Here is an 18039-nt window from a genome sequence, read left to right as displayed (position 1 = left end):
AGTGCTGTGAACTTGGTTCCGAAGGACTTGAAAAGCTCTCACACACACACACACAAAAAAAAAAACAAACCCTCCCCCACAAACAAAAACCCTCCTCCCCAAATTCTTGAGGACCTAAAAGGTAGAATTCGGGCCCCTCCGCACAGACCCATCTATTGGAGAGACGGGACAAGACCTGGGGGAAGTGGGTGGTAAGGTCCCTCAGTAAGAGACATGCCCCAGGCAGGGATGCAAGACTGAAGGGGACAGGGCAAGATGTCTGGGGAGTTTGGGGAGAAAGAGACCTCAGTTTATTCATTTCATTAAACAAATACTAACTGAATGTCCGCTATGGATCAGGCACTATTTTAGGCCTTGGGAATGCTGTCCCACGTTCCTTAGTGGGGGTGAGGGATCTGAGAATGCCTCTGGGGACAGATCTAGGCAACGCCTGGGCAGACCTAGGACCTCCCTTTGCTTTCCTCAGACCTTGCATCCCCAAGCTGAGAGACAGTCTCAGCATCGGTGCCTGAATCCATCCTAACCCCCACTTAGGCTTGTCTCTACATGGGCTGGATGGGGCTTGAGCCCAGCCAGGCAGAGCCATGCAACTGAGTGGCTGAAATTCAGTCCCAGCCGTGGCTCACATGTAACGACAATTCTTGCCTCGGGGAAACCTGGCTGTGACCAGAAAAGACAGAGAAAATGACTTTCCTTGCCACCTACCCATGTGACTAGAAATGTGGGCACACATTTTGGTGCCCTGGAGGAATCCATCCTCCAGCAGCACCTGCGTCTGGACAAGGGCTGGTACCAGACAGTCTGTTCCAAGGGGCAGACCCCTGGTGGGAAACCAGACCTGGTGAGAGAACAGTGAACTGCTGCTGTGAAGATCTTGATGAGAACAGGACTCTGGAGTCATGCGCACTGAGGTCAAACTCCTGTTCTGCCATTTGCAGTGGCAAAACCTTGGGAAGGTCTTTGTTTCTCTGGAACGGCTTCTTCTGTACAACAGGCTGAAGAGTATCTGCTGCACTGGGTAACATGTACTGCACTTGGGCTGGGTAGAGGAGGCACGTGGCCCATGGCTTAGGCTCAGTCAAATCTAATTATTTTTTATTTTATTTTTTTTTTACTTGAAGTAAAGTTGATTTACAATATTGTGTTAGTTTCAGGTGTACAGCAACAAAATCTAATTCTTTTCCTTTAGTAGTCATACACACACACCCTAATCTGCACCAGATCTCTTGGCCAGGAGGTCAGTGGGCCACTCCCCTGTGAATGGGATAGAGTGCTCATTATTTGAGAGAGGAGTCCTTTCCCAAGGATTTCCCAGGGGAGGAAATGAGCACCTCCCCAAGACTTCCCAGTATTTCCAGCTGTGAAAATTCATACTGAAGTCTAACCTGCACTTGATCTGCCAATTTCTGATCAGGGACTTTCGTTACTTGCATCTTGACCCATGGCCATGTGACAATCTCCCCCACTCTCCATTTCCATCCTCTTTTTGAGAAGAGATGAGATATAAGGCCTTCCCCTCTAGGATTCAGAAAGAGATCCTCAGGGACTGGCTGAAAGCAAACAGGATCAATGGAAGCAGGAAGAATGAAAGTCAGATTTTAAGTAGAACTTCCTGCCCCAGTAACAGGAGGAGAATGTCTCAGGTAACCTTTCGTATCTTCTGGACGAGGAAACTGAGACCCAAGTGGTGAAGTGACCATCTAGGGTCACATGGCATGTAACTGACATGACCAAAACCCAGGTCTCCCAACTCCCAGGCCCGGGTTCTTGCCAGGGCCCACAGCTGTCTCTCTCAGGGGAGAGAAAATGGGAGAGGTGGAAAGAAGAGAGAAGGAAGGAGGTGGGTCCAGCTCTCCTCCCGCTTCCATGTGCAACCCAGCTGGCCGTCTCCCAGCCTCCTGGGCCGTGGAGAATTTTCCAGTTTCTCCAGATGAGAACAATCTCCAACCCACTGCCCACCCCCAATATCCTCCATCCAAGACAAAGCTGAGGTTATGACCCAAGTTCAGGAAGCAGAATCAACCCTCCAAGTTCTAGCATCCCAACCCCCCCCCGCCACTGGACTCCCAATCACAGTGGCCACTGGCAGAGCCTGTCTCTACAGCTTCTTGAACACCTGTCTCCACTTTCTCAGACTTGGGGGTGGGCGCCCAAGCAGCTTGATTGCTCTCTGAGGCCATGCACATCACACAGGCACCTGGATCCTATGCCATGGGGACGTGAGAGTGGGGCTGAAGAGGGGGGATGGACATGGCGCTGAAGGCTGGCACAGCTGTGTTTGGAGAATAGGGGCTTTGATAGCTTCTGAAAGGGGCCAGGAAGCTTGGGACCCCAGCCCAGGGGAGGGAGGGCCCAGGAATGGCTGGGTGTAGCTCTGAGGGCTCCTGCAGCTGACCATGGGCTGGGGGTGGGAGGGGAGTAGGGTGGTGGAGGGACAGTGGGGGGACCTACAGACTGACCAACGTTGTGGGAGAGCCTCTGCTGCATGAGGAGGAGCCAACTGTCCCCCCTGACCTGACAGACCCTCACTTTGAGGGCTGCAAACTCATGTGTTCAGAGAAGACCACCAGCCTTTTCCAAAAAGAACAGCTGAGGGACTGGAAGGCTCAACCCTGAGTACATCCAAATCTACTTCCTGAGAAAAAGTCTGTCCCATCTGCAGACTCCCTGCAGCCCTTCTCCCACCCCCTGATGGGGAAAGACCGCTCACTTTTCTGTGATGCTGGGGCAGGTGCTCTCTGAGTCTCAGTTTCTTCACCTGTAAAATGGTAATAACACTTTATTTTATGGTTTTGATGTTGGAATAATATAATTAAAACAAAAAATTAAACTGGAAGGAATTAATTTTAGATTAATTTAAACAGAGGAAAAGTGATGCAATCCCTAAAATTTTAAAACAAAATGAAACTCATGCACCTAATTATATATAAAGTTGGAGGCAAAGCCACATAGAAGAATTTTCTTTCAAGTGATTATAAAACTCAGCATTTTGACTATAGAACCCTAAGAACAACGAGAACCATGGAGTTTTGTTACTGCTGGCATTATTATTTTGAAAAGGTCTATTTATGGTGATAAAGCAAATAAGTAATTATAGTAATGGTGTTAGGAACTAAGATTTTCAGTGTAAGAAAAGGAAAGTTAAGCAAAAACTGCTAATCTTAAATCTGCATTGGAAGTAGCAGCGTGAACTCAAGATTTGCATATTTATTTTCCGTCTCCTGAAAAGGCTTAGAAGCAATGACAAACCAATAACAGTGCATACCCCTTGTATCCAGATTGAGGTCTCTAAATAGTACTTTTCACTAAATGGAACTCTTTGGAGAGATTCCAGGTCTGGGGCAGGATAGTTTGTCATACTTGAGAATAAGGAAGTTATGAGACTTAGGTCAGGTTCATGTCAAAAGGACCCAGTAGCCAACTTGAGAAGACTCCCACTGGCCAAAGATGAAACATCAGCATTAAGATGAGTAATGACTGGAAGAGATTGAAACACGTCGAATGGATAAAAAGTCCATGGTTTCATAATGATACTAAAAAATAAGATCAGTGGTCACCTCTGGACGTTGACAGGACATCAACTCACAATTTTGAAAATGAATGGGGTATATAGCAGATCGTGTTGGTGTCCCTGTCCCTTGATAAGGCTTCATTTCTGATGTGGAGGTACACTTGGCCTAAGTGCATGGCAAGTCAGAATGCCCCTGGAAACGGCCCTCAATCAGTGGCAGAATGGGACTTGATAGCCTAAAATCCCAGCCCCTCGCCTCTCAGGAGGGAACGCTCTGAGGCAAGTTCCTCTCAGAGCTCCCAGCAGCTTTGAGCTCCAGCTGCCCAGAGCCATTACCTGCCCAATTATTTGGATTATTTACTTAATTACTTATTGGATTCCTTTCCTTCCCTGTTTCCCTTTCCTATCAAGATCCGGGAATTTTCAGACCTGCTAAGTCATGAGCACACGTGGGTGAGCACGGTGGCCATCCTCAGTGGTATATTTGTGACTGGGTGTGAACACTTACAGAGGCATGAGTAAACCACGTGAGCAGTAGGCCCAGATTCCCGCATTACCTATCTCTGCTGCACCCTTGCCTCTCTCCCAGCTCACCCTGTAGCCTTGTGGGGCTTGTCTGTGATTAGGATTCAGAGGAGGACAAAGCCCACACCTGGTCTGTAGTTGAATCACTGCGACATATTGATGTGAGCTGAACATGGGCTGTTACCACACCGCCGTCCCCAAAGGGGTGGCCCTGAAAGACAGTGGTGAGGGAAGATCCTCCCAGGAGGATGTTTCAAGCAGTACACAGCTCATCTACTTTGCAGTGAGAGAGGTGACTTGAAGGAAGTATGCACATGGACTCTTGAGCAGTGGCAAATGGCTTGGTTGGTCAGGCCAGAAAGGGCACAACTGGAAGGCTGGAGATAAGAAGTCTAGGGAAGGGCTATATGGATGGACTCACAGGAGTGGACATTGTGTCTGATGGCAGTACCGTTTGAGAGCATTCACTGCAGAGGAGACATTGAACAGCTAGGGGAACAGAAGGACTCCAGTGGATAACAGCCAGCCTTTGTCCTCCGCGGTGCCAGGGCTTGCACAATGTGCCCATGAATGGAGTAGTTGTGGCAGTGAATATGGGGACTATATAAGGGCTCACCAGCATGGGCTCCCTCTCACCAAGGCTGATCGAGCTACTGCCAATGCTGGATGTTCGGCCTGTCAACAGCAGAGACAGATGCTAAAGCCTCAACATGGTACCCTCCCTCAAAGAGATCAACCGGCCACTGGGAAGCCTGTTGATTACAATGTACCTCTTTCAGTTTGGAGGGTGGAGCAGTAACTCCTTACTGGGATTAATGCATATTCCGGATATGGATTTCCCTTTCCTGCCCCAGTGCTTTGGCCATCACCAATATCTATAACCAAGGACATGAAGGAAATGGTTTATCCTTATGAGATCCCATATAGTATCACCTCTAACCAAGGAGATCAACTTTATAGTGAAGGAAATGTGACCGTGGGCACATGACCACAGGATCCATCGGCCCTACAATGCACCATATCTCCTTGAAACTGCCAACCGGATAGTACGTTAGTATGGCCTCTTCACACCACATCTAAATACCAGCTTGGGGAAAACATCCCCTAGGATTGAGGTACTGGCCTTCAAAACACAGTATATATATATGTATTTGAACCAATGGCCATTCCATGGTGCTGTATCCCATGGGTAAAAATCATGGGTACAGGAACCAGGATATGGAAGAAGCAATACCCCTCTCACCAGTGACCCACTTCGGGAATTTGTGCTTCCTGTACCTATACATTTAGGCTCTGCAGGATTAGAAGCCATAGTTCCTGGAGTGGGAGATGCATCCACCAGGTGTCACAGTAAGGGTATCACTAAACCTAAGACTATAGCAACTTCTGGGTCATTTGGGCACCTCATGCCAACTGACCAGTAAACAAAGAAAAGAATTATACTGGCCAAGATGTTTGATCTTGATTATCCCATGTCCGGTGGTAATCATGAACAGGCAGGTACAGCAATGTTGGCCTGTTAAGGGCATGGTAATGAAAGGCTGAGGCCTTCAGGGATGAAGGTCAGCGTTTTTCCATTGTGAAAGACTCATAGACCAACAGAATGAACTGTAGAGGAGGGAGATGTTGAATATTGATTACGGCCTTGGAACCAACTGCAGCAACTGTTTGCTCCACTAACCTTATTGTTATAAGATGCTTTTTTCTTTTTTTTGACTGTACCATGGAGCTTGTGGGATCTTAGTTGCCTGACCAGGAATTGAACCCGGGCCCTAGGCAGTGAAAGCACGGAGTCCTAACCACTGGACAGCCAGGGAATTCCCAAGACTTTCTTTTATTGTTTGTTTTTGTTTTTGTTTTTTTTCCGGAACGCGGGCCTCTCACCGCTGCGGCCTCTCCCGTCGCGGAGCACAGGCTCCGGACACGCAGGCTCAGTGGCCATGGCCCACGGGCCCAGCTGCTCTGCGGCATGTGGGATCTTCCCGGACCGGGGCACGAACCCCTGTCCCCTGCATCGGCAGGCGGACTCTCAACCACTGCACCACCAGGGAAGCCCAAGACTTTCTTTGTAATGAATTAGAAATTGCGATCAGCCATGACCTTGAAGAATCGGTGAGGGGACAAAGTGATCTTATCATGGAGGCACAAATGGGTGACAGTGCAAAGGGTTTAGCATAGCTGCGACCCCTATCCTTTGCATTCACCTCTGCAAGGGGAAGGCTTCTGGGAGAACATCTGTGACTCTGCCTGGGGACGTTTTTTTTCTGGCTGTGGGAGCATATTTGTGCTCAGGGCTAGCCAGGAATGGTAGAGGGTTAATGCTTCCAGACGCAGCCCTCAACTTTCAGACAGGAAGTTGACCAATAATATTTTAGTTTCTTTGCCCCTCAGGTGGGATTTCCTGAGAAAGGTTCTACACTGCCTTCTAGAATTCCCCAGCAGGACTGAGCCCCAGTTGCTCCACCTGCTCTATCACAACGTTTCATTAGCTTCCTCCCCTTTCCTGTCTCACTTCTCCACTTCTATACCAGTGTTCCTTAGCATGACCTCCCAGATAAACTCCTTGCACTCAAAGTCTTGACTCACATCTGCTTTTAGGGAACCCTGTTGTCTTAGTCAGTTTAGGCTGCTATAACAAATTACCATAGTCAGGGTGACTTAAACAACATTTATTTCTCACAGTACTGGAGGCCAGCAGATCTGGTGTCTGGTGAGGGTCCACTTCCTGGTTCTCAGATGACTGTCTTCTCGTTGTATTCTCACATGGTGGAGAGCAGAGAGAGAAAGTAAGCTCTCCGAAGTCTCTTCTTATAAGGGCATTAATTTCATCATGAGGGCTCCACCCTTATGACCTCATTACCTCCCAAAGACCCCACCTCCAAATACCAGCACATTAGGGATTAAGGTTTTAACATATGAATTTTGAGGAGTGGGGGGACACAAACATTCACTCCATAGCACCTATCTAAGACAAATGGAAGAGAATCAAACATTAATCCTACCTTCCCGAATCGGTTATATGTCAGGGTAACAAAATACTGGATAAAGAGAAATTTTTCCTCATAGACAATTCACAGCTAATAAATGAAGGAGAAATGACAAAATTAGAACATCTCCATTTCGCACTTCTAATGAAATAATGGATCTAGACAGTGATCATCAGTAGCCATTAGATTAGAAAGTTGATGAGTGTAGTGAGTTGACAGTTGGCCACAGATATATCCACGTCCTAATCCCTGAAATCTGCAAATGTTAACTCGCTTGGAAAAGGGTCTTTGTGGATGTCATTTATTACATGAATTCATTCCTGGAATTCAGTTAATGGTTTTGAGTTGAGATCTTCCTGGATTAGCCAGGTGAGGCAAACCCAGTGACAAGTGTCCTTACAAGAGACGGAAGAAAAGACACAGGCACATGAAAAGGAGGAGGTGGGGATTGCAGTGATGCAGCCTAAGGAGCCCAAGAACACCACCAGACACCAGAAGTTATAAGAGGCAAGAAACAATTCTCCTCAGAGTCTCCAGAGGGAGGGTGACACTGCCGACACCTTGAGTTTGGACTTCTGGCCTCCAGAGCTGTAAGAGAATACATTTCTGTTGTCTTAAGCCACCAAGTTTGTGGCAGTTTGTTACAGCAGCCGTAGGAAACTAATACAGTGAAGAACTTTATAATGAGCGGATCAGACTTACACTACCTGAATTCACTGATCAACCTTAGCATCACTATTTTAGCCCAATAATCAGACACCATGTGCCTTTTGATGTGATGAAGGAGGAAGTATGCAGTATCACTTATTAAATACTCCTGGGGGAAAAAAAAGTGAATGTTAATTTAATCAAACTTGTAAATATAATTACAGGGGATGGAGGAATATATTAAATGACACTTTGAGGATACACTCAGCTAAATCAAGACTGTGGGAAACCTGATAGGAAAAAGACCGAGTTACATAAACAAACAAGATGGCATAGATAAAATGAAGGGGAAGTATTATGGCTTAAAAGATACTTAAAGGGGCTTCCCTGGTGGCGCAGTGGTTAGGAGTCTGCCTGCCATATGCGGGGGACACGGGTTCGAGCCCTGGTCTGGGAAGATCCCACATGCCGCGGAGCAACTAAGCCCGTGCGCCACAACTACTGAGCGTGGGCTCTAGAGCCCGCAAGCCACAACTACCGAGCCCACGCGCTGCAACTACTGAAGCCCACGCACCTAGAGCCCGTGCTCCACAGCAAGAGAAGCCACCACAATGAGATGCCCGCGCGCCGCAATGAAGAGCAACCCCCGCTCGCCGCAACTCGAAGAAAGCCTGTGCACAGCAACAAAGACCCAATGCAGCCCCCCCCAAAAAAAGTTAAAAAAAAAAGATACTTAAATTAACCCAAAACAACTAATCAAATGCAATGTGTAGACCTTAGTTGGATCCTGGTTTGAGCAAATAAACTCATTATAAAGTTATATTTTTAGACATTCAGGAGAAATTGATCATGAACTAAATGTTAGATAACATTAATTTTGTTGGAGGAGTGTGATAGTAAATTATGCTTGTTTGTTTAAAAAAAAGTTTTTTTTTTGCCACACTGGGTGGCTTGTGGTAACTTAGTTCCCCAACGAGGGATTGAACCTGGGCGCTTGGCAGAGACAGCATGGAGTCCTAACCACTGAACTGCCAGGGAATTCCCAGAATTATGGTTATTTTTAAGTCACTATATATGAGAAATACATACTGAGTATTTACAGGTGAAATGATAGGCTATTTGAGATTTGTTTTAAAATACTCCAGCAAAAAACAAACACAAATGAGAGGATTCAAGAAACAAGGATAATTTTGAAATCGTCAAGCTGGAGGATTTGTTATTCTGTTCCCTCTATTTTTTGAGTACCTTTTAAATTCTCTATAACGAAAAAATAATAGTAATAGCAATATGAAGAGTAGTTGTAAGAACTTGTGGTCATATGTTTCTATGGGCAAAGAAACAAAGCTTTGCAGCAAATGAAAATCTCCTCCCATGACCGTTTCTCATATGGTCTCTTGACAAATGCTGAAGGCATTATACTGAAGACAAGCCATCTTCCTACAGGCTGAGCTGCAAGGCCTTAGATCTTGGCTTCCTGGGGTTCTGACTCCATAATAGGAGTGGGGGGACACAAACATTCACTCCATAGCACCTGTCTAAGACAAATGGAAGAGAATCGAACATTAATCAAATATTAAGAGAATCAAACATTAGAAAACCCAGAAGATTGGGGGAGTGGGTGACTACCAATATGTCCAATATATCCCAGAATTTAGACTGCCCTCCTTGCTGTTGGTGGTCAACATTTGTGCTGGTGCTGTTCACCAAATAGTTCCAATTCTACTTCTAGGTCAAAGTAAGATTGCTCTTTGCTGCCCCCTTCTGGTTGAGTGGGGTCATGTAATTAGTTTTGGAGAATTGAGTTGTGGAAAAGACAGTTGTCCCTGGCGCCTGTAGCTATTAACTGCTTGTATAAGACCCTCCAGAGCTCTTTTTATTTTTTCCTTCTGGCATGGTGATTGATGGCATATGAGATGGTGGCTGCTCTGTCACCCGGGGTCCCTGAATAACTAAAATGAGAAGAGCCCCATTATTGACCACAATACATGTAGCTAGAGTGAGAAATAAACCTTTATGTTTTAAGCCACTGAGATTTGGGGTTTTTTTGTTATCACAGCATAATTTAGCTTATCCTGACTAATCAGTGTCATACAACAACGGATACTACAGGCTGCCTAGTAAGAACCTGAATAGGAATGATTATTTTTGTTCTGTTACTCTCATTATTACTCATTAATTATTATAGGTACCACTTACTGAGTGCCTCTTATGTGTACCAGGCATGTACTATGCAGTCGATGCATTGTCTCAATTACTGTTCACAGCAAACTTGGGAGGCAGATCTTATTATCCCATGACCAAGATGAAAAAACCAAAGCTTAAGAACTGGAACAAATATTTCATTTGCTATATGAGGATTATTGAAGATGATGTTCATTCAGTCATCCTCTGTCCCTTATATAAAGTCCCATGGGATGAATTCATTTGACAATGATCGCAAGAATCCTCTTGGAAGGCAATTTTACAACATGTATGAAGTGTCATTAGGAAGTTCATACCCTTTGCTCCAGTCATGACTATTCTCTAGCCCAGGCTTTCTGTGGTGTAGTTAGATTGCTTGAACAGTAATAAACAAACAAACATACAAATAAAATGTATAGAATATAATATATATTAAGGAAAATGAATTAATGACATGGGAGTTTGTCTCTTGAGTTACTGGTATGTTTCTTTTAGCCAGTTGTTAAGAATGCCCCTGGTCCAGTTGCCACTTTTGCCCTGGCAGTCGTGACGGTGGTGAACGCTAAACCCAGTGCACATAACCACCCTGCAGTATCAGCCCTGCGAGAACCTTATTGTGTCCGTTAACCTCCTCCTCCTTCTGAGGGCTTAATTTCCCATCAGCTGTTAACAGCGGAATGACTTTCCTTCCTTTAATAGCAATCATGGAAACGCTTCTGGGAGACTGGCAGGATACAAACACATTTTGAAATATGTTCAGGTCCACCTTATATTTGTTCTGTGGTGCCCAGGGGCTAGGCCTCGGGGGTTGGAGCGCTCCTGGCAGATTTGAACTAGAGTAATCTTAAGTGGGTGTGTGGCGCCCCCTCGTGGTCCCTGGTACAACACCACCCTGGATTCACTGGCTCCTATCCTTGACCAGGCCGTCCAAGGTGAATCCAACTCTCTTCCGGACTTTTGGTGCCCTCTCCTCGCAATCCCTACTCTCTTGCAGGTTCACCCCTCAGGGGCAGTAGCCTCTGCTCTTACTCTGTCTTCCTAGGCGCGCTGTCAGCACGCTGGGTCCAAGGCCATCCCCCTCATCCCCCCAAGCCTCGCCGCCGCGCTTACAGCTTCACCCAACACAAAAAGTCCTCGAGTTATTTTATTGCTGTATATAGAAGTCAGTTAATGCCCCCTGGACTCCGCTTCCGTCACCTAGCAGTGGCTGCCTCGTCTGCCGGGGCGCGCGAATCGCCGCGGGTCCGAGGGTCGTAGCCGCGCACCGCCACCGGGTGCGCCACCACTTCCCCTCCCCGACGCCGGGCCAGTCGGGATCCTCGGCCTGCAGCCCTCGGCCGAGAAGGCGGGTCAGGAGGGACTGCTCCTCGTCTGATGGAAGGGGAGGCTCGCGGGAAAGGGGCGGCGAGAGACCCCTGACACGACTCCCAGGCTTTGTCGCGCGCGCTGGAGGGGCGCTGTGGGCCCCTATTCGGAGTAGCAGTAGGTCCCGTAGGCCGCCTGCTGGGGTCTGGGGAAGCCGAAGCTGCGCACTCCGGGATCCGGGAGGCCCCCGCAGCGCGGCCGAGGCGTGGTGATGGGGAAGCGCACGCTGCCATCCGCCAGCCAGCCGCCGTCGCATTGGTCCAGCCCGGAGAACTTCCAGGCTGCATAGAGGTGCCCGACCTTGGCCACCACGGCCCCGCGCCGCCGGCACGCCGCGTGGGCTTCAGACAGCGTCAGCCGCCCCGGCACGAAGAACACTTGGCCTGGGGACCGAAGCGGGTCACCGACTGATCCAGAGAAGGGCCAGCCGGGGCGCAGCGGGATTCAGACTCCCAGGGAGCAGAGTCGGGGGGGCATGTGTGGTCGGGTGGGTCCGAGCTTGGGTAGGAGGAGTGGGAGTAACGAGACTGGGGGTGCGGGTGAGGTTGCGGGAGGCAGGCTGGAGCCTGAGTGGGCGGAGTGACGGAGGGGCGAGGCCTTCAAGAGACCACGGAGCTGGCCCGGGATCTCAAGCCACTTGCCTTCTACCTTCCCGGCCCCATCCTTCAGGTCCGGGTCCTGGCCCCGCTCGCCCCGCCCCGCCTCATTCACAGGCTGAATCCTCCTCCTTCGCAGCCGGTCAGGCCACGCCCCCTCCGGTGCTGAGGCTGGCTAGCCCCGCCCCCTTACCTGACAGCTCAGAGGTAAAGCAGAAGGCGTCGTAGCGGTCGCGCTTCCGGTCGCGGGGCCCGTAGCTGCGGATCCCGGGCCGACCTGGGCCACCGCACGGAGCGCGCGCCGTGAGCACAGGGTAGCGCACGGAACCCTCGAGCAGCCAGCCCGCGTTACACCAGTCCAGACCCTCGGTCCACGCTGCGGGGGAGGGTTGTGTAGGGCGATTAGAGGCGTCACAGGCGGGAGCAGACCCGGAGTTCGCCTCCACTGGGGCCCACGTGACAGCCCGGAGGGCGCCTGGGCTGTGCCGGGGTTCGGCCGCTCACCCTGGTACAGCTGGGCGTAGGTGGCCAGGCGTCCGTCTTGCTCCTCGCACGCCTGCTTCGCCTCGTAGTAATTGAACTGGTACCTGCCCCGGCTGGGCTGGTACGGAAACACCACACCTGGGGAGTGGCAGACAGCCTGGGGAGGGCAGGCAGAAGGAGAGGGGGAAGGAAGGGCGGTGCAGCCTAGGAAAAAGGGCTAGGGGGACCCCGGGAGCAGGCGGGGGAGAGGCTGGGGAGGACCCCTGGGAGGCCTGAGATGAGACAGCCGAGCCACCCCTGGAGAGGAGCGGGGCAGTAACCGAAGGGCCTCACCCTCCAGGCGAAGGGTCAGCGCCACACTCTCGTCCTCAATGCCATTGATGAGCTCACAGCGGTACCGGCCCTCGTCCTCCAGGCGCACGCCCGCGATGACCAGGGAGGCGTCTAGCCGATGCCCCCTTCGCATCCTGGCACGCCCCCCCAGGGGCCCGTAGCCCCGGGCGTGCAGTCCGTTGGTGATGAGGATGGGCGTTTCCTGGAGTTCCCCCGGCTCCACTTTGCTCCAGCGCACCTTGTAGCTGGGAGGCGGGGCGCCCAGGACGCAGGGCAGCGTGGTCGTGGCCCCACGACGAGAGTGAATGACCTCGTGGATGGGGGGCAGGAGGTAGTGGGGGCCAGGGTGGGGCGCTGAGCAGAGGGGGCCACAGTGGCAGGAACCCCCGACCCTCAATGCCCCAAGTGCATACCCAGATCGCCTTACCCCAGGCTCCCCCAACCCTCTGCTCCATTGCTCACTCAGCAATGACTCTCAGCCCCAGAGTATCTCCAACAGCTGCCCTTTCCACTTTCCCCACCACTGTTCCCCAGATTCTGGGCAGAGCTAAGGTCTTACCTGAGTCCCCCAGGGCTCTGTGGAAGGTGGTGAAGGCCCAAGGGAGAAGGAAGTGGCAGAGAGTGGGGAGACTGATCCTGCCTTGCATGATGGGGAGTCAGCCCAGCACAGTCTGCAGGGCACAAAGGGTGGGCATTCCTTAGGACTAAGGGAATGGGGTGGAGGGAACAGGGTAGATCTCCCATCAGGGATTCCTGAGAGGGAACTGTCCAGCTGGAAGCCATGAGGGCAGAAAAAGGGGCTGAAGTTGTTAGCAAAAGGAAGGTAATGGGGGAGGGGCAGTAACTAGCTCCACTCCCTGCCAGGCCTCCTGAGCCCATCCCGCCTCCTCTCTCACATCCCTTCAGTCAGCAGGTCCTAACTGAGCACCTCCTCTACCTATCCATTCTCAGCACCAGTTGTACTTCCCAAGTCTCGCCTTCTGGATGGCCAGCTGTGGTCTCTGTCCTCTCCCAATACCCATTCTTCATCTGAAGCCAGAGTAAATGTGGTCTTGTCATTCTCCTGCTTTAAACAGTGACTCCCCATTGCCGTGAGGATCAAATCCAGTGTCCGAACCCAACTTCCAAGGCTCTCTGTGATCCAGCTTCTCCCAGCACCTCCAGCATTGCCCCCCCCCCACCCTACCCCTCACTACCTGTGCCCTCTGCGCTGTGCTCCAGACATGTTCTGGCTCCAACACAGTCCAAGTTCACCCTCACCTTCTTCTTACAGGCAATCAGTTTGGGCCTCACCTCCTCTGGGAAACCTTTCCCCTCCCCTCCACTTCATCACGCTGTAGTGCACTGTGATCTACTCCTCTGGTTCCCCTACTGCCTTGGACTGGGGACTTGTTTTCTTAGAAGTAGTTCTATTAACAGCGAAATTAGCAGTGTGGATCTGAAAGTAATACATATGCATATGTAGACTATGTCAGTGAGCTTTCCAGTAATTATCAAGTATAAAATTATAAGGCTATTAAAAATGATTTCAGGGCTTCCCTGGTGGCGCAGTGGTTGAGAGTCCGCCTGCCGATGCAGGGGACACAGGTTCGTGCCCCCGTCCGGGAAGATCCCACATGACGCGGAGCGGCTGGGCCCGTGAGCCATGGCCGCTGAGCCTGCGCGTCCGGAGCCTGTGCTCCATAACGGGAGAGGCCACAACAGTGAGAGGCCCGCGTACCGCAAAAAAAAAAAAAAAAAGAAAAGAAAAGAAAAGAAAAGATTTCAAACACAATTGTCTATTTCAGTAGTTGATTTTCCCCCCTTCTTTATTCTATTCTTTATTCTTTATCACCTTGGCCATTTTTTAAAAAAATTAGACTAAAGACCCCTTAACCTAGTTTTATTCCTTTCTGAGATCTGATTCCTCCACTTCCTAATCGCATGACTTTGAACAAGTTGCTTAACCTCTCTCTGCCTCAATGTCCTCATCAGTAAAATGTGGTGAATAGCAGCACACCTACCTCACTGAGCAGTTGTGGGGATTAGAAGAATGTATGTAAAATGCTTAAATAGGTCCTGATATCTAGTAAGGGCTATGTATATGTTAGCTGTTATCTGCAGCTCCCGGCATAGTTTCTGGCACACAGTAGGTGCTAAATAAATATGTGTGTTAATGAATGAGCTCACATTAAGGACTTCTGGGAAGGAGAGCAGGGACACGGCAAGAGGAAAGCAAGATTGAGGAGGAGTCGGAAAGCTAAGGAGCTGGACTCCGTCTTCTTGCAGATGAAGGCCAGAGCTGAGCATGCAGAAGAGACAGGGTTTAGGTGCAGAAAGGACTTCCCAATGGTTAAAAAGGAAAGCATCTGGGACAGGGACCTGAGCGAGAGAACACATCTCCTGTACAGGAGAACCTGGTGAGCACAGTGATAGTGGGAACTGAGACCGATTGAGGGACCCATAGTAATGACAGCCAGCACCAACATGTTTAAAGTTTAATGTGCCTGAAACTGCTCTAGGCACTTTACATGTACACTTTTATATCTACTCCCCTTAGCAATCCTATGAGGTAGGAACAACTGGATCCCATTTTTACATGCTCAAAGGTGCTCACATGTCAGGATACTTGAGTGAGGTCACACAGCTAGTAAGAGAAGGGGTTTGCTGGGACTTGAATCCAGACTTGACGTGAGGTTCAAGCTGTTAGTCACGGATCTGTCTTTCTGTTTCTCAAAGCAGGCGCACACACGTCTTCTTCATACCCTTTACAGAGAATGAGAGCGCGGCTAACAGCTCCAGTGCCTCCCCCCACCTTTTTTTTTTCCACTTATAAAGTTTTATTTAAGCTAAATATTCATAATTTTTGTGAGACACTTTTAGGTATAGAATAAAATTATTTCACTGATAATTATTTTATGAACATTCTGATCAACAGTACTGTGTAAGATATTTTGACACTGACCTGTTAGAAGTGGGCCTCTTCACAGAGATGGAGGGAGCAGTGACTAGCAGCTTTTTGTCCTGCTGGAGGAAGAGGTTCCAGGTGAAGGAGTTGCCTGGGCCCCTGGGAGGTCCAAGCATCTAAGAGCCCCAGGACTTGGACCCCTGATCATCGTACTCTCTCCTTTCACACCTTTGAGGAAAGGCTTCTGCCCTGAGTTCAAAGAAATCAAGGTACCAAAAACTCCCCCACTCATCACTCCACTAAGCCAGGCTAAGTGACTAGGGTCCAGCTCTGTGGCCGGGCACTGTGTCTGTGGCACTCACTGTCCTGGGCCCAGGGGAAGACACGGCTTAGGAAGAGGCATGGGAACCCATGAAGAGGGATGGAGTAAAGGAGGCAACCCAGGAATAATTACCTGGAATATTGTGGAGAATGGGGTGCCTCGTTTCTTCTAGATGCTCTTAGACCAGAGAAAGGATGGATTAATGGGTGGGTATAAGGATGTTGGACTGATGGACATGGAGTGAACTACAAATGAGGCTCAAAGATCCATAAGTGTCAAGTTCCAGCTGCCTCCGCTTTTCCATACGGGCCTACTCTACGTAGCACCACTCCACCTCCCCCAACAAAGCCCTCACCTCTGCCCTCCGGTGCCTGGGTGCGCATTGCCTATGGGAAGAGGCTCTCAAGGTGGGAATCAGACTTCCAGGACCTCCAGTTGCTTCAAAAACCCTGACCCCTTCTGTCCACCTCCCCTGTCTGTCATCTGTCTGTCCTTTCCTTCTCTGTCTCCACCCCATCGGAAGCACAATTTCCCATTGTCTCCTTCTTTTCCCCTATTGTTGAATAACAGGGGCCCTTTCTTTATCCTGTGGGTAATGGCAATGAAATGTCAACAGCTGGGGATGTGGGATGCAGGACCGGCTGGCACATGCCACCGGAAAAAGGGCCTGGGTGGAGGCGAGCTCAGAACAGGAACTGACATCCCCAAGGAGGAGAAAATGGGGAGAGGGAGAGAGAAGTTCTGTGAGAAGGTTGAAATGAGGTCTCCCTCAATATTCAAGTTTCACGGCTCTAAAGAGATTTTGTGTAAGGCCGGGGAAATGGCTGAACTCCATGGAGCGCAGAGTGAGAAGTCAGCATTGCATGGGGAGAGATGGAAATTAGATAGCACAGAGGATTTTGCTGTCTCTGGGAAGGATATGGGAATTTCTGAGGATGGAAGGATTTTGGAAAGTTCTCCGAGAGAGGGCATCTTATTTGTTCCCTAGTTCCCCATCGCCTCCTTCAGCAGATGGATAATCTTAAAGTTCTCAAGAGAAAGGAGATCCTTAACCTCCCCGAGTGAAGGTTCACTTCTCTAAAATCCCTCTTATTAGGAAGTTCTTTTGGAAATCTAAACTCCTACTGGAGTTTAAGCTCATTCTTTGTTTTTTTTTTTAAATTTTATTTATTTATAAGAGGTATGTGGGCCTCTCACTGTTGTGGCCTCTCCCTCTCACTGTTGTGGCCTCTCCCGTTGCGGAGCACAGGCTCTGGGTGCGCAGGCTCAGCGGCCATGGCTCACGGGCCCAGCCGCTCCGTGGCATGTGGGATCTTTCCGGACTGGGGCACGAACCCATGTCCCCTGCATCAGCAGGCGGACTCCCAACCACTGCGCCACCAGGGAAGTCCTAAGCTCATTCTTTAAACCTTTCTATTGAGATATAATTTACATACAACAAAGTGCAGATCCTAAGGGTACAGCTCAATAAATTTTGACATGTGTACACACCCTGTAACTACCCAGCCCCAGATTAAGATATAGAAGGTTTCCAACACCCAGAATAAGTGCATTTCTTTTTTGTTTGCTGTCAATGCAAAGGGAGCACTTCCCTCCATAAACAGACATTTAGAAATGTTTCGAGCTTCAAATCGCCTCTTGCCCTTCTTTTCTCTCTGCAACCCAACATCAGTGGCTTCACGTTACTAAATCCTACACTTTCAGGATCCTTAGCTTCCTCATTTACCAGAGGGAAGGGAAAGTGACTTGTCCAAGACTACACAGAAGGCAGTTGTTGAGTCAAGCCTAGAATGTTCTGCTTTTCCGGCTAATCCCTCTTCCATTCCTCTCCTCGACCCTCCGAGTCAGCCCCGGAGTAGCAGGATCTTCACTGGGGCCATATTTGACAGCATGGAGCCCACCCCGACGGTGCTCTTTAAGGATTGGATTGACTTTTTCCCGTCTGCTCCATCCTTTCCTAAACCCTTCCCTCTTCCTCCCAGAGAGAAGGACAAACGAGAACAGACAAATAGCCGCCTGTCTCCTCTGCCAGGACACCCTGATCCCGCGCATCTGATTGGCTTCCGCCCAATACAAACAAACAGTCTTACGCGGAGGGGGAGGTATAAAGCCTCCATGGCCTGACCGGTCGCACCCTGATTCCCAGGCTCACCCCTCGCTGCTCCTTTCTCCCCAGACCACTTCTGAGTTGCGGTTTGGAA

The 18039-nt window shown here is 49.7% G+C and overlaps 1 protein-coding gene across 1 annotated transcript; it reads right to left on the bottom strand.

The window, feature by feature from the left end:
• Positions 1 to 10996: 10996 nt before the first annotated feature.
• HAPLN2 (hyaluronan and proteoglycan link protein 2) lies at positions 10997 to 13291 on the bottom strand. Its single transcript, XM_079931630.1, has 5 exons — positions 13189 to 13291; positions 12630 to 12983; positions 12318 to 12434; positions 12007 to 12189; positions 10997 to 11600 (listed from the first exon to the last, which is right to left on the bottom strand). The coding sequence occupies exons 1-5, from the start codon at positions 13274 to 13276 to the stop codon at positions 11320 to 11322; spliced, it is 1023 nt and encodes a 340-aa protein (XP_079787756.1). The 5' UTR covers positions 13277 to 13291; the 3' UTR covers positions 10997 to 11319.
• Between the last annotated feature and the right edge of the window lie 4748 nt (positions 13292 to 18039).

The sequence above is a fragment of the Stenella coeruleoalba genome, assembly GCF_951394435.1.
Source record: "Stenella coeruleoalba genome assembly, chromosome: 1".
NCBI classification, from domain to species: Eukaryota; Metazoa; Chordata; class Mammalia; order Artiodactyla; family Delphinidae; genus Stenella; species Stenella coeruleoalba.
Note: the sequence above shows the minus strand (reverse complement) of the source record. Positions and strands in the feature narration are given on the sequence as shown.

Coding starts and splice junctions, on each gene's coding strand:
- HAPLN2 (XM_079931630.1), bottom strand. CDS start 13,276: ATGCAAGGCAGGATCAGTCTCCCCACTCTCTGCCACTTCCTTCTCCCT. Junction 12,190..12,317: donor CTACGCCCAGCTGTACCAGG/GTGAGCGGCCGA, acceptor CCTCCCCCGCAG/CGTGGACCGAGGGTCTGGAC. Junction 11,601..12,006: donor CTTTACCTCTGAGCTGTCAG/GTAAGGGGGCGG, acceptor TTCGGTCCCCAG/GCCAAGTGTTCTTCGTGCCG.